This window comes from Ctenopharyngodon idella, chromosome 16 (assembly GCF_019924925.1).
Source record: "Ctenopharyngodon idella isolate HZGC_01 chromosome 16, HZGC01, whole genome shotgun sequence".
Lineage (NCBI taxonomy): Eukaryota > Metazoa > Chordata > Actinopteri > Cypriniformes > Xenocyprididae > Ctenopharyngodon > Ctenopharyngodon idella.
Window position 1 is genome coordinate 20,006,052 of NC_067235.1, and position 27,694 is coordinate 20,033,745.

The 27,694-nt window shown below is 37.3% G+C and overlaps 1 protein-coding gene across 4 annotated transcripts; it reads left to right on the top strand.

The window, feature by feature from the left end:
- Positions 1-53: 53 nt before the first annotated feature.
- On the top strand, positions 54-27,246 carry nagpa (N-acetylglucosamine-1-phosphodiester alpha-N-acetylglucosaminidase). Of its 4 annotated transcripts, XM_051865118.1 has the most exons (13): positions 54-224; positions 5,010-5,492; positions 7,700-7,839; positions 8,048-8,156; positions 9,128-9,256; positions 9,343-9,542; positions 12,869-12,916; positions 13,141-13,269; positions 14,196-14,292; positions 14,435-14,503; positions 18,792-18,923; positions 21,192-21,273; positions 23,869-24,026. In XM_051865118.1, the coding sequence occupies exons 1-11, from the start codon at positions 136-138 to the stop codon at positions 18,859-18,861; spliced, it is 1,563 nt and encodes a 520-aa protein (XP_051721078.1). In that variant the 5' UTR covers positions 54-135; the 3' UTR covers positions 18,862-18,923; positions 21,192-21,273; positions 23,869-24,026. The 4 variants fall into 4 exon arrangements, with proteins under 4 accessions (XP_051721078.1, XP_051721079.1, XP_051721076.1 ...); XM_051865119.1 differs by lacking the exon at positions 14,435-14,503; XM_051865116.1 differs by lacking the exons at positions 14,196-14,292; positions 14,435-14,503 and having other exon boundaries at positions 23,869-27,246.
- The last annotated feature ends 448 nt before the right edge of the window (positions 27,247-27,694 follow it).

Here is a 27,694-nt window from a genome sequence, read left to right on the forward strand (position 1 = left end):
TAGGGAAAAGAAATGATTGACAGATAAGATCAGTTGGCTTGATCATGTGATTCGCATCACATGACCAACACACAGGAAAGTCCTTTTATCGAAGCAAGCGGATAGAAACGGGACAGTAACTTATTTTATTTTTTTATGTTATACAGAGGTCTTATGGCAAAATCGTCTGTGAATTTGTTTCTAATATGTCTAGGAGCATGTCTATGCCAGTGCAAAGACATCCGGTAAGGACGTGTATCATGTTAAAACACATGAAGGTGTATTATGTTTTCAAACGCCTGGTTGGGATTGAGATTTAGAAAACAGTTTTGTAGGATGTTCTTCTTGGGTTAATGTATTATGCAGTTTTGAACTATTTTGTAAATCTCTTGCAATTAGCTTTTTTGATTCTAAAAGACTTAACACTCTATGGGACATGTTATGAAATATTTATTGGCTAAGAAAATTGCATTTAAAATACACTAATAATGTTCAGCCATAATAATAATAATAATAATTGTAGTAATATCATATGACAATCCACTTTTGCCAATAAAATTCAAATCTATTTGCCATGTGCTTGACATTTTTGGCAACAAGGAAGTGAAGGAGACATTAGCACACGTTAGGTCACATGCTGTTAAGGCTCCATAGTGAGTTAATTTTAGATTAGAAAATATATATAAATTCCAATTTAGAAAAATGGCATTGTACATTCAAATGTTCTTGCTAAAGGTTTTGGTCATTTTTAACACACATTTTGTAAAAACAATAACTCAAAGACCAAAAAAAATCTGTGCATCATGCATAAATGATCTTTATGGAATACATTTTCTATGCAGCTGGCACTATTTTTAAGTACTGGCAGGCAGTATGTCCTTTTGCCTGTGTTTTAGGTTGATGTTAGTAAGTTTTATAGAAGACAGAGAGAAAAAGCTGTACCTTTTAAAGAAAGTTTTAATGAGAGTGATGGCAGTGCATCAGAAAATAAGGTCATAGTAAGAAAGGAAGAAGTTGAGGCTCAAGGAGGATAGAAGCAGTGAAGGGTGATGGCACAGATGAAGAAAATAAGTCATAGATTGTTGTGGAAGTCAGGCATTTGGGTACATTATCCTAAGCCAGTTTGGAATATGTGATTCATACTACAACCAGAGGTCAGGAAAGATGCCACTGCCTATTGACCTCACTACACTGACAAGCAGGGATGCTGCAAAAATTATGACTGACTAGGTCAAAATCAAGTTACGTGTGGAATGTGTGGGCTACACTGAAAAAGATTTTCACTTGTGCTACAATAGTGGATTTGAAATTAAAAGAAAGAAACGGAGTGTTAAAGTTTTTGTTAAAGCTTTTTGAAATGCTAAGGCCTTTTCACTACTTTTCAGGCAGTGCGATTGCATATGAATTTCTGTCAAGTTTTAGACATTTTCTCATGTGAGTTCCAAATGAAATATTGTAGCACAAAATGAAATGGAATGTTAGAGTTTTTTTTTTTTTTTTTTTTTTTTTTTTTAATGTTTTTTGAAACACTAAGACCATTTTACTCCTGTTAAGAGAGTGAAAATGCATTTGAATGTGTTTGCCAAAAATAATTTACTCCAATAGAACAAAATCAGTTTTAAGTGATCGCTTCCTAATGTCAAATGTAGAAAACCAAGGCCATGTGTCCACTAAAGCGTTTTAAGCCAATGCCTGAAAACACCAGTGCTCTTCTGGCCGGTTGCATTTTTTCTTTCTTTAAGACTGTTCATAACTTTAATAAAAACGTAGATTGGTCTAATTTGATACCGAAAAGTAAGACTGACTGCCTCTTGAGTAACTGCTAGTGGATCATACTAGATCTTAAGACATTGTCTTAACATAATAGCTATGTTTATGTAACCGGCCCCTGAAAAGGCCTTGCTGCGGGTGCTTGAGAACGCTTCTGCGGTGCAGCATTTTTTTCCAGTTGAGACCAGTATTGGGGAAAGTTGCTTTTAAAAGTAATTCATTACAATATTGTGCTGCTCCCCAAAAAAGTAACTAATTGCATTATTTAGTTACTTTTTATGGAAAGTAATGTGTTACGTTACTTTTATGTTTTGTATATCATCTGGGCTAGGCTGTTTGTTTGTTTGTTTGTTTTTATAACAACAAAAAGTTCTGTTTTTGGCAAATGTAAAGGCTCTTTCACACCAAAAGTGAAATGAATAAGCCTAAGGCTGAAGGAAATGCAAATTCACACCTGTACAGTAGAGGGCACAGTTCAAACAAACAAGCCTTTCAGCTGTGCTGCAATTCTGGAATACAGAAGAATAGGACGCAGGAGAAGTAAATGAGCAAATGTATGCACACATTTACTCTAGAACTAGTCTAGAATAACCATCAAGCACACACGACACCTCTGCACTCCTGATTTCTCTCAACATGGGGACAGGATAGCTGTTAGTCAATACATGGGTAAACAAATTTGAAAAAGTAACTCAGATATTTTGATGTAAATTTAAAAGTAATGCCTTACTTTACGAGTTACTTGAAAAAGTAATCTGATTACATAACTCGTATTACTTGCAATGCGTTACCCCCAACACTGCTTGAGATGCTACATGTGCTGTATTACGGAATATCCGCAGGACTGTTACTAATATCTGATTTCGCAAATAGTTTGTTTCTGAATATAAAAATGTTGACACAATGTAACGTACTTGCTCTTGCACTAGTTTTGGATGAAGAGATGTGCTTGTTGTTGTCATTTGTTATAATTAGGCCTGTTCGACTTCATGCGGTGCTGCAAAGATTGGCTGCTGCCTGACAAAAGCAATGCATTCTGGTTAGAAAATTTGTCCGACTTTGATCGTCGCTGCATCTGCCTTACGATCACATGTGCCATCAAAGTACTTTGAGAGCAAAACGAGAACAACCGCCTAGGTCAGGCACTGCACTTGATCAAAATCGGCTGCGAAAGCCTCGATGACGACACATTTTATTCTCATTGATTCTGTGATGACAAGGGTGTTTTTTTCTTAGACAAGTTCCTGTATTTAGCCAAACTTGACACTGAATATATGATATTCAAAACATGGGAATTTCAATCGCATCCACTTCTTCGGCTACAATAAGCGCAAAAATCACGTGGTCTGCCATGAATGATGTTGGTTCAGCACACTACGGAAAGCACAAAGTGTCCGACCTGATGGCCATCTCAGTACTCCTCCCCCACCTGCAACCGGCAGATCTCGCCAGCCAGTGGCAGGCTAGTGTAGTTCATTTTGAACAAGCAGAATGTGACTGTTGGTCGGTGTGGTATTTGTCCCGCCCCCTCCTCCACTGCGATTGGACGGCTGGGCAAAAAGTGCCAGTGATGATTGCTGCATTTTACCCAAAGTTAAACATTCTTCAACTCTCTGCAACTGGTAAAAAACGCAGAGTGCTCCGAGCTCAGCATGTAATAGATACTCAGCAACTTGTCACGCTGCTGCTGTTTTAAAAAACGTGGCACCATTGAAAACGATTAGAAACATTTGCTAGCCTCGGGAAAAAATGCTTTGGTGGACACACAGCCTAATTTTGGAAAATGATTTTAGTTTTAAATATATGTAAAATATAAAATAATTATTTTTTTTCTAGCTGTGATTTCACAATTAGTCCCATTGAGGGTTAAAATTATAAATAAGGTTTCAGTTTAACAATATCCCTCAATTGTTGCCTAAATATCGTACAAGAAAAAAAAAAAGTTGCTTGTTTTCTTAAAGATGCTGTAAGTGATTTTTGGAATAGAATTCATAAAATCTCTTTACTTCCTTATAGTTATCACTGAAACTCGTTTACACTCGTCTGACATCCCTAAGGTTTGTAAAATGTTAACCGCAAAAAAAAGAATCTCATCTTGGCCTGTATGAGTTATCCAATCAGAGAACTTGGAGGAAGCTCTCTGCCAGTGCCTTAATTAGTCTGACCAATGACAGAATGGGTTGGTCTTTAGAAAAAAATATTTGGGAAGCTTGTTCAGAAACAGTCATATTTTTGCCACTTGTGGTGCAGAAGTCACTACAGCTAGCTGACTGGAAAATAATATCAACACTGTGCATCAACATGCAGAAAATGCCTGTAAACATCTGTGTAAATGTTACCTTTATTTCTGTTGTTCTTTTTTTTTTTATTTATTAAATTGTAGATTTTTTTTTTATTATTATATATGTATATAAATTTACTAATGTATAGCTCCTTTGTCTATTTTCATTTAATTTTAACATTTTTATTTCAAAGTTATCTAAATCTGAAACTGTAACAACAGAATCCCTGCTGTCTGTTTTTAAACTTTTTAGAGGCTCACTCACTTATTTATTCTGACATTGCAGCAACAAGCCTTTGTCAGTGTACCTTGACAAAGGCTTGTTGCCAAAACGTCAAAATAAATAAAATGCTGAAGTGAGTGTGCAGTTAGACTTTGCCTCTGTAAAGATTTTTTTCTCTAACTTGCACCTCCAAAAGATGTGCGTTTGCTCCAACACATTGTTAAAGGAATTTTACCACACTATAGAAACTTTAATATCATTTTACAGATCAGTAATTAGTTATTTTTAAAGCATTATTGGCTTAACTGAAGTTAACTTTCATTAAGCTTTGTGTACAAACACTTGCAGTACAGTACTTCACTCCAACTGAATTTACAGCTAATTTGCATCTTGCATTTGCATAATGTAGGAGGATCTCAGAAACCACATACTGAACCCAGGCTTGCACAACTAAACATCTGCTGCTCCTCAATTGATTTTTACTTTTTCCTCAGATAATATTGTCTTATGTTTAGACTTGAGAAAAAAGCAAATCTGCAGGTTTCTTTAAAAGGAAGTTGTATGCATGAAAATGTGCTTACGCCGCAGAACAATGAACCACATCCACATGCTACTTTGTACAACTTGGATGGGGATCCATTCTCTCTGAATCAGTTAAACACATATGCTCCAAGTTAACCTAACTAGCTTAACAAACACAATTTGCTCTTTGTTCCTCTGATTTAATCATGTTAATTTTCTGCATTTTCTTGACAGACATTCTTTGGATGATGACCTCTTGTTACCCTACACCAAATCCCACGGCCCATCTCATTCTCACCGCCATGTGAGAGACTGTCAGCCCATCGCCCATGGCAACGTAACCCATGAGACCTGGGGAGCAAGCAAACACTCTGACTCTCCAGTGTTCAAGTCAAATATATTCATCTCCTCCATCACTGATGACTCTGGCGCTCACAGATGGGTGAGCGGCCACATCACGGAGGTGCATGACCCGCTGAGATCCGTGTCCGTTTTGGAACCAGGAGGCCCCGGAGGGTGCGAGCGGAATCAAAGAGAGCTGGTGGAGCTCACTGCCAAAACTAGAAAGTGCCTTATCGCCCAAAACGGAGGCTACTTTAACACTAAAACCGGGCAGTGTTTAGGGAATGTCATAAGTGATGGGAAAGTGGTGATGAACGGTGAAGGAATTCAAAATGCTCAGTTTGGCATCAGAAAGGATGGGACACTAGTGTTTGGGTAAGGACATACTCTGAGGTCTCACTCTTCTTTGCAGCCTTTCTCCTGGCGCGCGTGATGTTTTGCATTACCACAGGGTTTGTTTTTGTGTGGAGACACAAGAAACAATTGAAAATTGAGCTGGTCTTTCCTGGTTGGGTGCTGGTGTACTTTTGACCTGCCTATAATTAAAGGGATAGTTCAACCCAAAATTAAATTTTTGTCATCATTTACTCACTCTCAAGTTATTCCAAACCTGTATGAGTTTCTTTCTTCTGTTGAACACAAAAAGATTTTTTGACGAATGTTGGTAACCAGATAGTTGATGGCACCCATTGACTTCCATAGAAGGAAAAAATACTATGGAAGTCAATGGGTGCTGTCAACTGTCTAGTTACTGATATCCTTCAAAATATCTTCTTTAACTCATACAGGTTTGGAACAACATGAGGGTGAGTAAATGATGACATTTTAAATTTTTGGTTGAACTATCCCTTTAAGCTATGCTTTTATATTTGTATTGCACCCTTAAAGGGATAGGTCACTCAAAAATGAAAATCCTGTCAATATCTTCTCACCCTCATGCTGTTTGAAAACATTTGATTTAGTTTTTTTCTTTTGTGGAGCACAAAAGAAGATATTTATTTAGTAGAGTGTACTTAGTGAATCTTAGTGAAATATCTGTTAGCATACGTCTGTAAGCACAAAGTGGTTTCGTCCACTGCAGGGTGCCTGTAGCAGTCTTCTGAACTAACCACAACCTAAATGTGGGTGCAGAATTTGGAGGAAGTTAGTCGTGGGAACGCAGGGCCCTTAGAACATCTGTTTCCTAAAATAGAAACCTTACAAAAACATGGCAATATTGCATAACGCACCAGTGCTCTTAATAATAGCCAGTGCTTTGGAACTCCGTGTACCCAGGGTGTCTCGGTCTCTCATTCATTATGACGTTAAGAGCCTTTAACCAGAATGTTCTGGTGTTAGATAAGGTGTTGTTTACATAGCATATTTGGACATTCACCTGAATGAGCTTCAAGGAGTTAAAACAGCATAACTGTTGTCAATAAAGTGTATGTGTGGCTTTGCTGGCACTGATAATCAAATGTTTTTCTTTGTTTTTTTTTTTTTTTGCTAATTACTAATTTCTCATTTAGCTCATGCTTTTATCTAAAGTGAATTACAATAGAGTTATTATAGAGAAAGACCTTCTGGACCAGCCTTGTCGTGGCTTTTAGTCCATGTCTGTTAGCTTTGAGTGTACTAAGTTAAGCATTAACAGACAAACACATTTACAGTCTCATCTGGCAAAAAAAAAACAGACCAAAAAAAATGTGTTTTTATATACAGTTTTGTTTTATTTGTGAAGTAAAAGGCTTGTTTTCTCCCACTAAAATAGTCTGGCTAGCAGTAGAAAGTAGCAAATGATTGTCTGTGTGCCTTGGGTTGTGCTAATATTTATACTTCATTGCCTTTCCAAACAACCAAGTTGCTGGATTTAATAGTTTCTGAAAGTGCGTTCATTGCTTCCGTCCATAGTGCAATCTGTCAGGTGTGGTTTTGCTGAGCTGTGATGTACAATACTGTTATATTCATAATGTTACAAAAGATTTCCATCTTAAATAAATACTGTTATTTTCAACTTTCTGTTCATCAAAGAAACCTGAAAAAAATGTATCAAGGTTTACACAAAAATATTAAGCAACTATTTTCAGCACTAATAATAATAACAAATGTTTATTAAGCAACACATCAGCGTATTAGAATGATTTCTGAAGGATGCTGAAAATTCAGCCATCAGAGGAATAAAGTAATGAATACATTTTAAAATATATTAAAAAAAGAAAACAATTATTTTAAATTGTAAAAATATTTCACACCATTATTGTTTTTACTGTATTTTGTGAGCAAATTTCTTTCAAAAATATGAAAAGAAATTGTAGCGACCCCAAACTTTTGTAACAGCAGTGTAAGCTATAGGCTGCAGGCTATTAATGAAAAAGATGTTGCATCTGACCTTCCTGTTAAAACAGGAGATACATTGACACAGGGAAGAAAATTGTGCCTATAAACATATTCTTGGAGTTTTCTTGATCAAGAGCAGAACCTCTTGTGGGGGTTTGTTACCAGCCCAAATCTTTATCCATTAGGCTGCACCACCTCATCTTGACCTGTCTCACTTGCTCATTCTTACTCCTCTTTCTTGTGTTTTCTTCCCTGTATATTTTTAGTTACCTGTCTGAGGAGGATGTACTGGATAAGGTAAATCCCTTCGTGCAGTTGATCAGTGGGGTGGTGTGGCTGCTGAGAAACGGTGAGATCTACATCCATGAGAGCATTAAGGCAGAATGTGACAAAACACAGGAGACTGGTAAGATTTGACAAGATCCTGTCTGAAGTGTGACCATATAATAAGCTTGTTTATCTGGCTCCCTGAAATATTTTGACCTGAGAGTCTTATATCAGAAAAAACTGTGTATAGTAGTTCAGGTATTTCTTAGTCCTGTTCTTTTTGAACCTATTCATACTGAAAGATTATAATATAAGATACAATAGGCTGTTAATCTTTTATGTTGCAGGAAACTTTAAACACTTTGTGGACGTAATATCTGCCCGTACGGCCGTGGGTCACGATGCAGAGGGGAAACTCATCCTCTTCCATGTCGATGGTCAGACGGGTATACGAGGGTGAGAATGGACTTTGAATCTGAGCTGATCTCAGCTGTTTATCACTCTCTGTGTCTGTCTGTCTGTGCATGCTACAACACAAACTAAACCAGAATGATTTATTGCTCAAGAAGAAGCAAAAGCAGCAGATATGAATCATTTTTCCAGTGAGACCATATTCAAGACTTTATTGGCTTTTTATCTGTTTTATTTACTCTGAGTGCACTTGTGCAATTACTCAGGGTTGCTTGAAGCATGATAATATACCATTTAAAGGTTTGGGGTCAGTAAGATTTAGAAATAATTTAATACTTTTTTTCAGCAAAGATGCATTAAAGTAAACAGATTTATAATGTTACAAAAGATTTCTATTTAAAATAAATGCTGTTTTTAATGTTCTATTCATCAAATCCTGAAAAATGTGTCTTGGTTTCCACAAAAAATAGTAAGCTGCACAACTCTTTTTATCATTGATAATAATAAGAAATGTTTTTTGAGCACCAAATCAGCATATTATAATGATTTCTGAAGGATCATGTGACACTGAAGACTGGAGTAATGATGCTGAAAATTCAGCTTTGTCATCACAGGAAAAAATTACACTTTAGTAAATTCATTTTAAATTGTAATAATATATTAAAATACAGTAAAAACAGTAATATTGTTTTATCAAATAAATGAAGCCTTTGTAAGCATTTTCTTTCAGAAACTTAAAAAAAAATCTTACCAATCACAAACTTTTGAACAGCAGTGTAGTCTTGTCTCTTTGATTTAGTCTCACTTAATTAAACTCACTTAAAATTGCACTTACATGAAATTAAACATACAAGATCTATATTTAAATACCAATATTATGCTAATTTGCATATCATTCATATTCTCATGGTTGTGAAATCTGATTTCTGAATAATTTTTTGCATACCAGGAGTTCTAGTACAGTTTAGTTCTTTCAGTTTGATTTACATGTGTTTAGTCAACTACTGTCTTTGCAGAATGAACCTCTGGCAAGTGGCAAAGTTTCTGAAAGATCAGAATGTCATTAACGCTATCAATCTGGACGGAGGTGGCTCGGCCACTTACATCCTGAACGGATCCCTGGCCAATTACCCTTCAGACCAGTGGTATGTAAAAGCAACAGCAAAAATACACATATACAAACAACAGTGTGGTGAGTTTGTCAATTTGATCACAATATTTTTGCCTTTAGTGCAACTTCAAAGTGGCGCTGCCCGCGGGCGGTATCCTCTGTGTTGTGTGTTCATGAGAGGCTGTGCCAGCCGGAGGACTGCAGCGGACATGGGCACTGCGTGGAGGGCCAGTGTGTGTGTCAGCAAGGCTGGGGTGGGACAGGATGTGCCAATCTCACATGCCAGTCTGAATGTGGAGAGCACGGGATCTGCACTGAGAGTAAGTCGCTCTCTCTTACACTTCATTAGATCACAAGATAACATTATGGTAACACTTTACTTGAAGCTTTTATATACACTGCCTGGCCAAAAAAAAGTTGCTGTTTGGATTTAAAGGGTTAGTTCACACAAAAATTAAATTTCTGTCATTAATTACTCGCCCTCATGTCGTTCCAAACCTGCGAGACCTTTGTTCATCTTCGGAACACAAATTAAGATATTTTTTATTAAAATCCGAGAGCTCTGACCTCCAAAAGACTGAAACACAATTACCACTTTCAAGGCTCAGAAATTTAGTAAAGATATAGTTAAAATAGTCTATGTGACTACAGTGGGTCAACCTTAATGTTATGAAGTGAAAAGAATACTTTTTATGCACAAAAAAACAATTATTTAACAAATTCTTCTCTTTGGTGTCAGTCTCTGTGTCAGTGCTGTTCACGTTGTAAACACAGTGCAGTACTTCCAGGTTATATGTCAGAACGCCGGCTCAGTATTGGCCGGCTCCTGCGTCAGCACCACATGCATACGTTGTGGTGCTCACGTGAACAGCGTCAGAGGCTGACACAGAAGAGAAGAAATTGTTGAATTGTCATTATTTTTGTTTTAGTTTTGTTTTATTTTTGCGCACGAAAATATTCTCGGTGCTTTATAATAGGGCTGAACAATTAATCAAAAAGTAATCGAAACCAACGTATTTGTTCCATGTCGGTTATTTCGGTTATTTCGCAGTCAACACACACACAGAGCCCCGAACTGAGATCACTTTCACTTTCGTCTTCACTAAACTTTGTCAGTTGTATGTGTTTTAAGGCTTGCCAGTTTGGACATTCAAGCGATTTTGGATGATCGGATGTGTATTATTATATTGAGCTACCACGCTCGCGCAGCTGCATTGTGGCACGAACACTCATACAGACAGCTCGTACATCAAGTGAAGACCGCGCACAGAGAGGAGCACAGAAACTAGTTGTCAGCGCTGTCCTGTGATTTATCACTAACGTAGCTTAGAAACTCAAGTTATAGAATATATTTTTCTACTTTTGAAGTACTTACAACCCACAGCTTCACAATTAACAGAGAGACAGTATGACTAATTCACACATGCAGTCGCTCTCTCATTAATGCTTTGAAATAAATTTACTGGTACTGTGTTAATTTATCTCTATCTGATTTACGACAAGCTGAAATCTGTAAGAAATATTACAAACCATAGATAAAATAACAGCTGAAAGAGAGCTGTCATGTCGGAGCACTCTTTCATTAGGAAAAAAATATTCCACCTTTAATAGTAAAGCATATTTACAGTACAAAACTTGTCAGTGAACTATGAGGGCTAAAAAAAGGAAGCAAAAACAAAATAATTGTTCATTAATCATAATCGAGGTAAAATGTTCAGTTATTCGAGATCTTGATTTTAGGTCGTATCGCCCAGCCCTACTTCATAACATTAAGGTTGAACCACTGTAGTGTAGACTGTTTTAATGATGTCTTTACTACCTTTCTGGGCCTTGAAAGTGGTAATTATGTTGCTGTCTATAGAGGGGTCAGAATGCTCTTGCGTTTCATCAAAAATATCTCAATTTGTGTTCCGAAGATGAACAAAGGTCTTAGGGGTTTGGAACAACATGAGGGTGAGTAATTAATGACAGGAATTTGATTTTTGGGTGAACTAACCCTTTAAATAGGCAAATACTTAAGAGTCTATGGGCCAGATTTACTAAACAGGGCAAATTAGCGTGAGAGCGCAATTTCACAAATGCGCCGATGGGAGTGGCAAGCTTTGCGCGCAATCTACTGCTGATGCGCAAATTAAAGAACACAGATGCAGTCACAGTTATTTACATAATGACCAATGCAATCTAATAAGAGCAGCGCAAATTATCTTTGGGATGCAAATAAGCAGAGCTGATGCTCTCATCAGGTGCGGGTCGACACAGGCGCAACGTGGCTTATGTTCGGATAACGTCTTCCTCTGGCATTCCAAAGAAATTAATATGAGTGAAAAATATTTTCTCCCTTCTGCCATGCGCTCTCTGTGCTCTCAGCTATGTCACAAAATGGGTTAAGACATGCTTTTTTTTGGCCGTTAAATAATGGCGCAAATACCAGTAAATTTACAAACGCAAAGATTAGTAAATCACGTTGTGTGATTCATTTAAATACTCTCCTCCCATAAATTTTGCGTCTGAAAGGGAAACTCCTACAAATGCATATGCAATAAGGTCAGCCGCAAAAACAACTCAGCCCACACCTTTTCAGCGCTAATTTTGCACTGCGTGTCTTTAGTAAATCCCGACAGTAGTTTTTTAACGCCAAAAGAGGGTTGCACTTTCGCAAGCTGTTAGTAAATCTGGCCCCATGACTGGATCATTATTGCTGTGATTATTATGCTTCTATATGTTTGGGATCAGTTCTTTTAACCCTAATTGATGGAGTGTGTAGCTTTTCATTTCTTAAATAACCATCTAGGAAGACACATCATTCCTATATTCCAGGATGACAAAGCCAAGATTCATCAGGCTCAAATTGTGAAAGAATGGTTGGGAGGGAGCATGAAGAATGAAGAGTCCAGACCTTAAATTCATTGTGCTGGAGTAGACTTTACAGAGTTGCTTGACTTTTGCATTGTCAATACTTTTTTCTTTTCAATTCTTTATCAAAAAATTGATGCACCTCTTGATGGAAATAACATCACAACATTTATTTCCATCAAAAGGTGCATCAGTTTTGCCTATTTAAATCCAAACAGCGACTTTTTTTTTTTTTTTTTTTTTTTTGGCTGGGCAGTGTATAATACATTATAAAAATATTTGTAATGCATTAATCATGCCTTGTAATGCACCTTATAATGCATTGTATGATCTAATTAGCTACAGTTTAAATATAATACTGATCTGTTCATTGTTACACTTCTAGAAAATATGAATTAAAACACATGACAACCAATTATAAAAATAAGGAATCTACAAATAATATATTTCATTTTAACTATGCTCACATTCACAATGATTTATGAAAATGTATAATGCATTGCAGCGTACATTATGAATATCTTTATAATGCATTATACAAAAAGTTTTCAAGCAAAGTGTTACCAACATTTTAGTGTCATTTTCTGTTTGGAATACTTGGTGACTTCTGTGGTTTAATTTTGCATCTGTTACATTCAATGAATATTATTGTCCAAAAATAACAGATTTTGACAGATTGTTCATAGTTACTGAATGTTTTGTAACAAAGAAAATGCTCTTGCATTAAAGTTTGTATTTTTGGATAACCCTGTTCTCTCTCTATTTCTCTCTTCTTGTCCCTGTCTCTGAACAGATGGATGTGTGTGTGACGCCGGATGGATGGGTTTAAATTGTAGCCAAGGTAAAGGCAAAGTTAGCTTGGCTGTCACACATGTTCAGACTTATAGACTTGTATCAAACTATCAAATAAAGATCTGACTGGCTTTTTACTGGGAGATCATTACATAAGTGTTCTTTTGGTTGCAACATATTTGTTATAGTCAGCGATTTTAATTATTCTAAACCAGTATGTTCATCTGAACGTCCCTCATACTAATACAGTGAACAACATCTGTATCCTTGCAGTATGTGCGACAGGTTTCTATGGTGATGGCTGCAATCAAACATGCACATGCACAAATGGAGGCTCATGTGATCCCGTCCACGGACGGTGCACCTGTCCTGCTGGTTTCCATGGAGATTCCTGCGAGAAAGGTATGCAGTCTTATCTCAATAAACAGATGCACAATTTATAAACACATTTAACATGCAACTGAGTGTCCTGAGAGTTGGGTCAGTGTGGCAAAAAAGTAATGAAAAAATGTTGGAGATATATTTCCAAGTAAATGTTTAGGAGATGCCTAAACTTTTACATGAACTCTGAATGCAACACAAGTTAATTTAGATAAAAGTGTCAACTGAATATAAATGTAATTACATTTTCTACATTGATTTGACTCATTTGAAATGCTGTTCAGCCTGGATGCATGAAACCTCTTAAGTAAGAGTATCACTGAGGGGGAAAAATCCCTGAGGCAAGGTATTTCTTTCAGAGCATTGCAACAAACGTCTTAACCGTCACCCTTACCTACGTGTTTATACTAAGCATTTCATGGTAGTTATTGGCAAAGTACGGCAATGGAAGCTGTGGTTGCTATAGTTACTACATCTCACACAATAAACAGAATATAACAGACCGCAAACCAAACATTTGCTACAACCATGGCTATGTTAAAATAATTGAGTTATGGAGAATAATAACATTACTGAAAACAAAAAACATAAACCAAACTGGACTGAGGATGAAAAGGCCATTCTTTTGGAAAATTCCGGAAGAAAAACACTCTCAAAAGTCGACATGATCCATCAGTTACTCATGTGCACAACACAAAAGCCTGGCAGGAGATAACGGAAAAAATAAATTCAAGAAATCTTGCTGTCAAGCGCACAGTAGAAGTCATGAAAAAGTATGAAAATGTAGTTGTGAGCTCAAGAAAAGAAATAAGCAGCTAAAGAAAGGAATCTGAAAAAAAAAAGGTGAGTTACATTCCAGCTAAATTGATTTACTTGACTGGATATATTGTATCAAAAAAGTAGCATGCTTGGTTAATACAGTTTAACAAATGTTTTATTGTGTAAAGGAGGAGGGCCACCACCACAAGACCTGTCCGAGACATCGGAATTGGTACAAGACACATTAGGGAAGGATTCGCCTACTCAAAGCAGCTCAGAAAGCAGGTAAAATAATGCAGATGAGCGCAAATTCATTTTGTAAAATGCCTTTTGCTTTCAAAGATTTTCATGATGTAAAGATAGTTTGGGTAAGGTGCTATAATAATAATAATAATAATAATAATAATAAATCTTTTTTTTTTCTCAGCCTACCTACCCCAAACTGGGAGAATGTTCTGGGAGCGACAAGCCCCACTCCCAGCCATTCAGCTGAGAGGTTAGCGACATCTAGGTTATTAGTGACAGCTGTGTCAGATTTGGTAAAGAGTAAAAACAAAATCGTTTCAAAATTCCATCGTTAATATACAGTGCATCCGGAAAATATTCACAGCGCTTCACTTTTTCCACATTATGTTACAGCCTTATTCCAAAATGGATTAAATTCATTAATTTCCTCAAAATTCTACAAACAATACCACATAATGACAAAGTGAAAGAAGGTTGTTTGAAATCTTTGCAAATTTATTTAAAATAAAAAATGAAAAAATCACATGTACATAAGTATTTGCAGCCTTTGCCATGGCACTCAAAATTGAGCTCAGATGCATCCTGTTTCCACTGACCATCTTTGAGATGTTTCTACAACTTGATTGGAGTCCACCTGTGGTAAATTCAGTTGATTGGACATGATTTGGGAAGGCACACACCTGTCTATATAAGGTCCCACAATTCATGTCAGAGCACAAACCAAGCCATGAAGACCAAGGAATTGTCTGTAGACCTCCGAGACAGGATTCTATCGAGGCGCAGATCTGGGGAAGGGTACTGCAGCATTGAAGGTCCCAATGAGCACAGTGGCCTACATCATCTGTGAATGGAAGAAGTTTGGAACCACCAGGACTCTTCCTAGAGCGGGTCGCCCGGCCAAACTGAGTGATCGTGGGAGAAGGGCGGTGACCAAGAACCTGATGGTCATTCTGACAGAGCTCCAGCGTTCCTCTGTGGAGAGAGGAGAACCTTCCCTAAGAACAACCATCTCTGCAGCACTCCACCAATCAGGCCTGTATGGTAAAGTAGCCAGACGGAAGCCACTCCTCACTAAAAGGCACATGACAGCCTGCCTGGAGGACTCTCAGACCATGAGAAACAAAATTCTCTGGTCTGATGAAACAAAGATTGAACTCTCTGGCCTGAATAGCAAGCGTCATGTCTGGAGGAAACCAGGCACCGCTCATCACCTGGCCAATACCATCCCTACAGTGAAGCATGGTGGTGGCAGCATCATGCTGTGGGGATGTTATTCAGCGGCAGGAACTGGGAGACTAGTCAGGATTGAGGGAAAGATGAATGCAGCAATGTACAGAGACATCCTTGATGAAAACCTGCTCCAGAGTGCTCTGGACCTCAGACTGGGGCAAAGGTTCATCTTCCAAGAGGACAACGACCCTAAGCACACAGCCAAGATAACAAAGGAGTGGCTACGGGACAACTCTGTGAATGTCCTTGAGTGGCCCAGCCAGAGCCCAGACTTGAACCCGATTGAACATCTCTGGAGAGATCTGAAAATGGCTGTGCACCGACGCTCCCCATCCAATCTGATGGAGCTCGAGAGGTCCTGCAAAGAAGAATGGGAGAAACTGCCCAAAAATAGGTGTGCCAAGCTTGTAGCATCATACTCAAAAAGACGTGAGGCTGTAATTGGTGCCAAAGGTGCTTCAACAAAGTATTAAGCAAAAGCTGTGAATACTTATGTACATGTGAATTTTTTTTTTTTTTTTTTCGTTTTTTTTTTTTTTTTATAAATTTCCAAAGATTTTAAACAAACATAATGAACAACCATCATTTAAACAACATGTAACATAACAAATTGTGGAAAAAAATGAAGCGCTGTGAATACTTTCCGGATGCACTGTAAATAAAAAGTTATTTGTTTTGTTTTCAGACATTCATCTAAGGAGATAGGATCGCCCAGAGTAACTTCAGGGCTTGCTGAACTTCAACAAGAAATTATTTTGCTGCATAAGAGGAAAGCAGATTTGGAGATTTCAGAATTAGAAATGAAAAAGAAAACTTAAATATGCAGAACATAATACAATAATACAAAATTAACAAACTTGCTCAAGAGGGATTAATCATTTTACAGCCAATAAAAGAAGAATAACACAAATAATCTGTTGGTATCCACCTTATTTTTCAACACAGAAGTAAGATTTTTTCTGTGAATGTGAGAGACAGATTTATTAGCCGCTATATGGAAAAAACGAGAAGAATATCAAAGTGCGCTAAACTGTAAAACTGTTTGCGCTACAAATCAGCGTGTTTGTAATTAAGACAATGCATTAAAATAATATGGTAAGAAATACCAGTTTGCTGGTCAAGCTGGTCAAGCAGCATAATGAGCTCTTTTGTACAGCAAAAAATAACTGGAAGCGAATGACAACGGAAGCCAGACACATTAAATTTACAAATGGCTGCTCCCATTCTTACCTGAAAAATAAGGTGGATAGGGCATTTATTATTCAAATGATTTTTAATAGGCCTACGTATATATTCATTTTCTATACATAATAATCCAGTGTCATTTTCTTATTGTAAATGTTTCAATGTCTGTTTCTTTTTTTTATCTATAGCCTAAATAAAAATGTAGTTTCATATATTGAAGTCTTTGTTCATTTTATTTATTTTATTATTAACTTATTAACTTAGTTACAGCATCTAATCTGGAATTTAATATACAGTTTATTGTAGGACATATTCTAGCCCACTTTAGGAAAAAAATGTTTGCACAAGCATGTCTCGGATAGCGTGTCCCTCGATTGTTACAGCCTCCACGTCTTGATTTGGCTGCACTGCTTCATCAGGGTCGGCATGTTCGTCCATGAGCACACCAGTCTTTTGATATGTTAAACAGGATGACGCATGCAATGATGACTCTCCCTGCTCTTGTTGGTTCCAAACATTTCTCTCCGTAAAGACAATGAAATCTCCTTTTAAGCTGGCCAATCTTCCTTTCTAAGATTACTCTGGTTTTTGTTAGAGCAGTGTTGTATGGTCCCTGCGATATGAAAAATGGAAGATGATAGCTACCTCTATTTCCATACAATATTTAACTAATTTTATTGATGTATTCATCTAAATAGCTAAGCTGATGTTATTTAAATGAATTTTACCTGTGCAGCTCCTACTGGATTTCTAAAAGGTGGCATCAGCCATGAACGACAGGGATAACCACTGTCCCCCAAAAGTAAGCCTGTGTGTTCCATCCTCAAAACCGCGATAAATGTTACTTTCAGGCAGCACACGTGCGTCGTGGGTACTGCCAGGCCACAGTACAACATTTGTTATTTTGCTGTCTGGAAATTTCACATATGTGTCAATTTGGCGACACAGGGCTAAGGCCACTCGATGGACAGCTCTGCAAACTGGATTTGTGTACCTTGAAGACGTCGACAATGACAGACTGAAAAGTACCACAAGCAAAAAAAACCTCAAAGCAATTAAAGCTTGAAGAAGTGCCGGGAGTGCATGACTCCTTCGGGTTTGGTGCTTATTGTCAGCCTCTAGTACCGCGGTGAGACGAAGTATTGACTGACGGCCAAACCTATATTCCCTCAATAATTGGGAATCATTCATAGTCTCCAACGGATTATTTTGATCATTAAAAATGCGCCTAGGTAATCTCTCCTCTTCAATCGCCGTGAAGTCAGCAATCGTGCTTGAGTTTAGATGACTTAAGGGAGCTGTTTTGGTCCCTTAAATTTTTTTAAGGTGAAACGGTTACTAAGGTTAAGATTGACAGCCTTCCTTAAGTGGACCCTTAGGTTTTTTTTTCTTACAACCCACATTTCACTAAGGCTACCCTTAACCTTATAAGGGTTTTCTCAACTTAAGAGGTTTCATGCAACCGGGCCCAGGAGCTTAATGTTAGCGCACAAATGAGGTCGCCGTGATTTTGACAAGTAAGACATCTTCCTGGATCAACATAATTTGTTGGTCCTGGAACAACATTCTGTCTGAAAATTTAGTCCTATCCCTACCTCTAAACCTAACCCTACCCATAACTTAATCCTAAAATCAGAGGGAAATGATAGTTAAAATAACACTTATGTAGAAGTGGTTGTAAGCCTAAACTTGACATAAACTGTAAACTTGTCCCTCAAATCTGATTGGTTGATTGGAATGTTGTCCCAGGATCAACAAAGATGTTGATCCAGGAACATGTTGTACTTGGGAAATCATGTTCACCCATAAATGACTTACCCAGTGCTCATCATTGATTCCAATAGTTTAGCATTAGCATGTTGCTAATCTAACAATGCAATACTCATATAAGCACTAATAATATATAACTTATCCATGAGCGATACATGCAATGCTGCAGATTTTGCTCAAAAATGTCATATAAAACAGCATAATATTGCTGAGTACTGCAAGAAACAGCTTAAATTTTGAGCCTGTACTTATAATGCTCTAAAATCTTGCTTAAGCAGGCAACTCACTTTTGGTGTAAATCAATTCTATGAATAGTTGTTTTTTTTTAACCGTGTCTCTCTTTGTCATCCCAGAGTGCCCTCTTGGCTTCTACGGGCTGAACTGCAAGCAGCCGTGCCAATGCCACGACATGTGCCCATGTAACGCTGTCACTGGAAGCTGCAATACCACATACCAGGGAGAGAGAAACTACAGTCTGCATAGAGGTGTGGTACAGCCCCTATTAACACTCACACGACATGTAAACAACACATTCCACGTGTGATATCTCTATAGATCAGTTTAATGTTCACACTTCCTCAGCACTCTATCTACTTATAGCTTCGGCCATCAGCATTCCTCATTGTCTTTCTATATGTGTGCGAATGCTCATGTTTGACCACGCTTCTCTACTGTAGATCATGGCACAGAACATGCCACGCCAGTTGACTGAAATATGAGCCTTCCATTTCTCACTAGCCTTTAGTTCCCTGGAAATGTTTTCACTAGGGCTATACCCATCCATTTAATTCAGTTAATTAAAAAAAATAAGTTTAAAGGGATAGTATGGAAGCCCGTTTCCGCCACTAAATAAAAAAATAAAAACAGTAATTTCGACTTTTTATCTCAGAATTCTGACTTTTTTTCTCTCACAATTGCGAGTTATAAAGTCAGAATTGCGAGATATAAACTCGCAATTGCATGATATAAAGTCACAATTCTGACTTTTTTTCTTGTAATTCTGACTTTTTTTCTCGCCATTTCGAGTTTATATCTCAGAATTGTGACTTTATATCACACAACTGCGAGTTTATGTCTCGCAATTCTGACTTTATATCACACAATTGCAAGTTTATATCTCAGAATTCTGACTTTATAATTCGCAATTGTGAGGAAAAAATGTCAGAATTGTGAGGGGGGAAAAAAGTCAGAATTGTGAGATATAAACTCGCAATTGCGAGATAAAAAGTCAGAATTCTGAGATAAAAAGTCGCAATTACTGTTTTTATTTTTTTATTTAGTGGCGGAAACAGCTTTCATAGGATAGTTCACCCAAAAATGAAAATTCTGCCATCATTTACTCACCCTCAAGTTGTTCCAAACCTGTATGAATTTCTTTCATTTGTTGAACACAAAAGAAGATATTTTGAAGAATAACAGTTGATGGGCCCCATTGACTTCTATAGTGTGGAAGAAAAATACTATGAAAGTCAAAGGGGCCCATCAACTGTTTGGTTATTGACATTCTTCAAAATATCTACTTTCGCTTTTTCTTTCTCTGGCTGCTCAGTGATCATCACACGATTGCAACCTCTCTACTCAAACTTGCGCACACACACTCAAACAATCTCTGATAAACAAAGCTACTGGGTGTTTGTGGAGGGGGGTTGAGAAAAAGAGACCTTGGAGAATCACAGTCTACCCAACAGCCCCTTGTGTTACTGATGACCTCTGTGACAGAGAAGCTGTGTTGGTGTCAAGACCAGAAAAAAAAAGACCCTGTCAGTGTCAGCCCGTTCTGTCTTAACTCTCTGACCTCTGTCATTTAATGTAAGCAGAAGATGCATTCTCAAGCTTCCCTGCACAGAAATAACAAGCCCCAAACCCTCTGTGCTCTTGAGTTCAGGAACAGCCCTTCGCATGACACCACAGGCTCATTACGATTGGAATCTCCCATCTGCTGTGCATGTGAACAGCTTTCTGCTTATCTATCTGTCTTCAGGGTGACAGCCTTCTCCATTTTACGCTCCACGTGAAGGATTTCATATCATGAGAAATCCAGAGGGATCTTTCCTGGATGTTTTGAAATATAATGTGTTGCGCTATGAAAACATACTGTATACTATATCAAATACTATAATTTTCCAAAATGTCAGTCCAAAAAGACTACTTTTTTGGAACTTGGAACTGCAAAAACAACTCATTATTTTTAACAAGGCTCCTGATCTTGCACAATCTAACAGGCTTTCCAAAGGCTGTTATTGAATAATGGGGCAACACAAGCTGTACTAGACATGTAGACAGTGCGAATTCGCCGTAATTTCGCTAATGTGACTGCACCTTTACTCTAGAGCAGGGGTGCCCAACCCTGTTCCTGGAGATCTACCTACCTGCAAAGTTTAGCTCCAACCCTGATAAAACACACCTGAATCAGCTAATTAAGATCTCCAGGAGCACTTGATAATTACAGAAAGGTGTGTTGAGCAGGGCTGGAGCTGAACTCTGCAGGAAGGTAGATCTCCAGGAACAGGGTTGGGCACCCCTGCTCTAGAGCCACATTTGGATGTTCATCAAAAACAGTAATTTCTTTGACAGTAATACAGACAGCGCTGATTTACCAACACTAACAAAAAACAGTTGCCACTTTTGTTTCCCACAGTTACATCTGAAGTTAGGAAAGGGGGGAAAGGAGAAATATGCCTGTTGAGGAGAGTTGTTGTCCCAACAAGGGATTTGATTCAAAAACATTGTTTTTTTCCCCTGCATTCTTTCAGCTGGTCACTGTCTGGCTACCCAGATGTGGAGGGAATGGAGACAAGAGGAGGAAGCTCATGCTCCCAGACCCTATTTATCTGAGTAAGTGCTCTAAACCCCCGAAACACACACCCACACACACATACCATAACAGATGTGTCCTCTCACTGCTTCTTGAGACATAACATTTTGTCAGCTTTTAATGACTTAGTATGTCAATACTGTCAGATAAAAATTATTATATATTTTAATGGTAACATTTTACAAGGTTTCATTAGTTAAAGTCCCCCTTTTATCCCTTAAAACTCATCCTTGATCACCAAAATGACATATTTAAATGTTTTTTACTTTGAAAAAAAATTCTTCATGCCTTAAAATAGCTTGAATGTAACTCTACACCCTTGCCTCATTTAGTATATGCGGATCAATGAGTATGTAAATTAGCCCCGCCTCCACTCAGAGATCCACTCAGTCAACTTACTGAGGTAAACGCTGCACAAAGGTATCGCTCTTTAAAACATTGGACACATAACGGTAATTAATATGATTAGCCTTTTGCTTGAATATGTTATCAAACAGCTAAAAATGTGTTGCTAATGTTACACAACCCATGTTCCAGTTCACCATATCAGAGTCAGACAGCTGCCTTCTAACAATCAGTATCCTTACAAACGCTTTGAACAACTCAGATCGTCAGTGGAGAAAGGCATATAATTGATAACATCGTAATATACATCATACACTCGCTATATTGCTAAATCTAAAGGATTTTTGATAGCAACAGAATATAAAATATAACCTGGCTTCTCTCGAGACTCCCCTCCTTGTTTGCTGTTAATATGCACATTGACGTGATTGGTTACAAGGTAGTTTGTGACGTCACAGACGCCAGCGATTTCAAAGCGTGGGTTTGAGATTGTCTTTTTTCACTGCAGTTTTAAGGAGAAAACACTCAGCAATGGTGTTGACATGAATTTGCACATGGTTTGTCTTAAAATCTGTTAAAAGCACCACATAGACATATAAACATCATTAAAAACTTGATTTTCACCACAGAGGGTCTTTACCATTAGTTAACTACTTTAGTTAACATGAACTAATAATGAACTGCACTTCTACAGTATTAATTAATCTTAGTCAATGTTAATTTCAACACTTACTAATACAATATTAAAATCAAAAGTTGTATTTGTTAATATTAGTTAAAGGATTAGTTCACTATCAAATGAAAATTAGCCCAAGCTTTACTCACCCTCAAGCCATCCTAGGTGAATGACTTTCTTCTTTCTGATGAACATAATCAAAGAAATATTAATAAATATCCTGAAGCATCTGAGCTTTATAATGGCAATGAACGGGACCCACGAGTATGAGCTGAAGAAAAAGCTTCCATCCACGTCCATCCATCATAAACGTGTACTCCACACGGCTCCGGGGGGTTAATAAAGGCCTTCTGAAGCGAAGCGATGCGTTTGTATAAAAAATATCCATATTTAAACAACTTATGAAGTCAAATATCTAGCTTCCGCCAGAACGCCTTCCGTATTCAACTTGCAGAAAAACAGAACTGGCGCTGCGTTAGTTCCATAAGTTGAATAGGGAAGGTGTAGGACATACAGCGTAAGCTTTTTGAAGAATATGGAAGGCGGTCTGGCGGAAGCACTTGCAAGGCGAGCATTTGCGTTTATAAAGCATATTTTAGATATATTTTAGAAAATGGCAGAACGTTTCGCTAGATAAGACCCTTATTCCTCGTCTGGTATTGTTTAAAGCCCTTTGAGGCTGCACTGATGACCTTCAGCCATTTGGGGTTTGTTGAAGTCCACTATAAGGAAACTAATCCTGGAATGTTTTCATCAAAAACCTTAATTTAATTTCGACTGAAGAAAGAAAGACATAAACATCTTGGATGACATGGGGGTGAGTAAATCATCAGGAAATTTTAATTTAAAAGTGAACTAATCCTTTAATGCACTGTGAACTAATATGAAAAATGAACGACAGTATTTTTATTAACTAACATGAACAAAGATTAACGAATACAGTAACAAATGTATTGCTCATGGTTAGTTCATGTTAGTTAATATACATTAACTAATGTTAACAAATGAACCTTATTGTAAAGTGTTACCATTTTGGTCTATGTGAAGAATTGAGTTGTTATCTGAGAACAGGTGGTTTTGAAGAAATAAATCAATTGCATGGTGCATTTGTTGAGAACATTCTAGTGATCATCTGATTCATTTTAGAGGGTAAATGTTTCTATTTTAAAAACTGTTGGTTACAATTATGTGACAGGTTTTTTCTATGCCTTAAAGCCACAGTTTCCACAACATAGGAAAAAATCTGTTATCTCAAACAACTTGTCATTATACCATTCCCTATCTGCGTGTTTGAGTAACTTGATTATCGCCAAGGAAATTCACTCTGACAAATTCCAGGCCCGTGTTTAGCAGAACGGGCTTTCGGACAAGTCTGAACCAAGTGCCCCGACTGTACTGGTAAACAACTCTGCGGCAGCGGAGTGGCACAGATGAATTTATTAGTCAGCTCGGCCTTTCACATGCAAGTAAGGGATTGTGCAGTGTTTCCATGGTTGCAGTCAAGTGCTTTGTGGAGGCTGTGGGCAGCAGTGGTGGAGTCAGAGGTCAAAGTGCAACTCCTCACCCTGAGAGTGTTTTGTTTATGTGTGTGCAGACAAAGCTGGCTGGTTGTCTGCTCTATCCTGGCAACGTTGCTGCTGGCCAGCCTCGCCGGTAACCTTATCCAGACGTGCAGAAAATCCAAAGCGCGCGGACAGAGGGCGGACTACTCCTACTTGCCGTTGGGAGAGATCATCGGGGCCACGGAGCGAGGAAGAGTGCATGGGACAAAGTCTGAGAAAGTTCTCTTTCAGCAAGAAGACTATGACTCGCAAGACTCCTCTTAATGTTTCAAAATGCATGCATGTGTGTGCGGTTTCACGCAATTGTGCCATCAGCCGAGGGCCGAGAGAAGCTAGCTAGCCAGCACAAGCCCTCATTAGGAAAGGGTTTGTTTGTTCATGCTGTGAATTGATGAACTTTTGGAAGGGCCTCTTCGTCCTCAGATTTGAGCTGTCCAAATTGGCAATGATGGACAAAGAGATGGGCGTTAGCATCCGAACAGCTGTCTGCGCGCCTCGGTGCGTTCATATTCGCCCCCGCTGAGTCTGTAGACGCCAGCCAACTCTGCTCACACATGCCAAGTGCCCTGATTGTGCAGTTTGACTGCCTTTAGCACATCATCTTGTTTGTTTAGGTTTTTACAACAGTTTCATGTTATGACAGAATGGCCCAGTTGTTCCACCTGTTGCCATAGGAACAGACTAGTTTTGAACTATGAACTCTTTTTGCAGAATCCTTCCTGCTGGAACTTGCCAAACTGCTATTTTGAAACATAGTTTTATTGAATGATTTTTTTTTTTTTTTTCCCTGCGGCACAAGAGGTCATTCAGTTTATTGTGATTCCACCGTCAGCCCTTTTGATTCTGTGAACACCTTGCCAGTCTTCTCATGGTGCTGTTTTGTTTGTTGTCACTTAAAACCAGCCATAGAAACACATTATGGAAAAAAAAAAAAAAAAAAAAAAAAAAATCAAGGCCTGGATTGTTTCTCTAGAAAACAATCACGTTCTCTAGAAAAGCCAGAGAAGGACATTTCTTCTGTGCTTAGCACATAGTTGCTCTTTTTCTCTATTCTGAAACTGAATCCAGGCTTTGGATTCGACGTGTTTTGTCAGGTTCTGTTTTAGCTCTGAAACGTGACACAAATATTATGGAAGAGGAACATTAACCCAAGTTAGTAGTTGTGCTGTTTCCTGTTTGCATTAAAATAGATTTAATCTTGCCTTGTTTTAAGAATTTCACAAGCAAACACAGAGGCAAGTGGAATGATGAATCTTATTAAACCTGTCAAAACATTCCAGGTCATATTACACCCCAAAATCAAATGAATTTAGTAATTATATTTTTCCCTAAAAAAAATTAAGCCTAATTTGGACCATTAACATTTTTCAAGTTGTGACATTATTTTAATCATAATCATAAGTACATTTTCTCTGCCCAATTTTTCTCATTGTAATAGAAAATTTCTAAATTCTCATGACTGACACACAAAAATTATATATTTATTAAAATGTAAATTATTTATACATCATGGTAGTACTTGTACTTTTTTTTTTCATTTGTGCTGATTTGATATATATATATATATATATATATATATATATATAATATATAGTCAAACCAAAATTTATTCAGACACCTTGAACATTTCATTCATTAATACAGTTTATTCACTATAGTTTAAAAAAAATGGTAATAAAATATGACAAGATCTCAGAGTTAAACTGTGTCAGAAAAAAATAATCTTAATTATGTCAGATAACACTTAAGCAAAACATGGTCAGTTCAAAGTCTCTGAATAATCTTTGGTTCCAAATTTTATAATATGTCACAGTTTACTTCATTTTGCTATCCTCATTTACATAAATGAACTATAGTGGCCTGCACCCACTAGTAAAAATTTATCAAAAATATCAAACATTTTATATATATATGTGTGTGTGTGTGTGTGTGTGTGTGTTTATGTATATAAATATTTATATATTTATATATATGTATATATGTGCGTTTTGTTTTTTATTTTGAGGTGAAATGTTGCCCAGAAAGTGATGTTCTAAGTGATGTTCTAAGAGTTAAATATCTTTTAAATAGTGAAAGGCATTTGTCTGCAACGTGATACATTTGACTGTTTATTAACTTCCACCTGGTTCATTGCCTGCTTTGCATATGAACTTCGCTGTGAGCGACCTCTATGCTGATCACCTTGTAAGCAAATGGGGAGAAAGACTTCAATACAGGTTTTTGATGTAGTTTTTTTTTTTTTTTTAAATCTAACCAAGCAAGCAGATTCCGCACAGGTTAGAGAGGGTACTTGTTTGTCCCCGCCGGTTCGGTCATGATGCTAATCAGAGCATTCAATGTTTTAAACTGCTGATTTTTATGTTGTGTTTCTGTTGTTAAGCAAAAGAAATTGCTATCAAAAGAACATGAATAATAAATAATGGTACATTTTGTTCTGGGGGGTTTTTTTTTCTGCACAATTTTTGCAGTGTTGTACATTAATTTGATGTAGCCATCGTGGATATTCAGCCTTATTTTGTTATGGATCTCTCTAATTCAAATCATCTGGTCAGGTTGGCTTGACATTGAAGTTAGTTACAGCCTAACCTATGTTCCTGACCTGTTTAGCAGGTAACATCTCTCTTGTCCTCATAAATAAAGGCCAGGATGATTACTTGAAGCCTTGTTCATGACCTTGGGTTCATCCTTAACCTTTTGAACTCAAATGAACGTACAAAACAAAATTAATCCAAAATAATGTGAACTATTTTTCTGTATGAAATGGTAATTATTTTTATATTGTGTATGTGTTTGTGCACAAAAGGGCTCGTTTCTTCTGAGCATCCTGGCAAAACAGATGTCATTTGTATCTTCCTTGCACCGGATCAGTTGATTAAAATTTAATTAACTATTTCAGCTTATATAAAGATTGTTACTGTGCTGTTTTATACTGTTCAGGCTGATAATCAAATGAACTGCTGTTTTATATGTTTTGAGATAGAATAGATAATGAATTTGTAAGGTCATTAAGGGACACATTGCTCGAAATGAAAGGTGTGTTCTACCAGAGAAAAGTTAAAATCCGGTTTATCCTGGGTGTGTTCAACAGAAAAAGTGTTTCACAGATATGTTACACAGAACCATATGATGGTTCATGAAGATGAGGATTTTTTTGTGCTAAAAGGGGCTTTTACTCAGAAGTTATCTGTGCTAATATTTATTTGCCATTCCAATTAGCGTTGTATGCCACATGCTATTCCCTAAATCTCCTTGCAATATGTTGGCAACATTTGTTGTTAACATAAAACTTTTTATTAAAATATCATCGTCCATCGGTCCAAAAACAGATCACCTGTAACTAACAAAAAGAATAACAAAAGCCATTTGTGTTTTTATGTACATTGCCATTAAATTATGAACATTACCACTAACATGATTTGTATTGATCGTCATTGTTTTTCATGCTTGTCTGGAATTTTTTTGCCACTACATAACTCAAAACCCATATGTTTGTCATATTTTGCATCTGACAAGGTTAAGGATGGGGTCAAATTATTCAACTGCTTACACTTACTGCATTTTCTTCATCTGAACAGTCATATATATGGTATTTTTCTCAAGCCCTAAAGAAAACACAAGCATAACAAAAGTGTAACAATAGTATTGTACACTTTAAGGTGTAAAGAAGGAGGTGCTCTGATACATTATGTTCAGCAGGCTTTTCAGGCCTCAACTTGACAGATCATGCCATCACATTTTTTTACTACATTCTTTAAGGTGTTTGGTATGCAGACGAATATTTCCAGAGGCACAGGATTCCTACTACAAGTTCCCTATTCTTAAAGTCAGCATGAAATCAAAATGGACCTATTTATTTTG

Coding starts and splice junctions, on each gene's coding strand:
- nagpa (XM_051865116.1), top strand. CDS start 136: ATGTTATACAGAGGTCTTATGGCAAAATCGTCTGTGAATTTGTTTCTA. Junction 9,543..12,868: donor GCACGGGATCTGCACTGAGA/GTAAGTCGCTCT, acceptor GTCTCTGAACAG/ATGGATGTGTGTGTGACGCC. Junction 18,924..21,191: donor AAACTACAGTCTGCATAGAG/GTGTGGTACAGC, acceptor GCATTCTTTCAG/CTGGTCACTGTCTGGCTACC.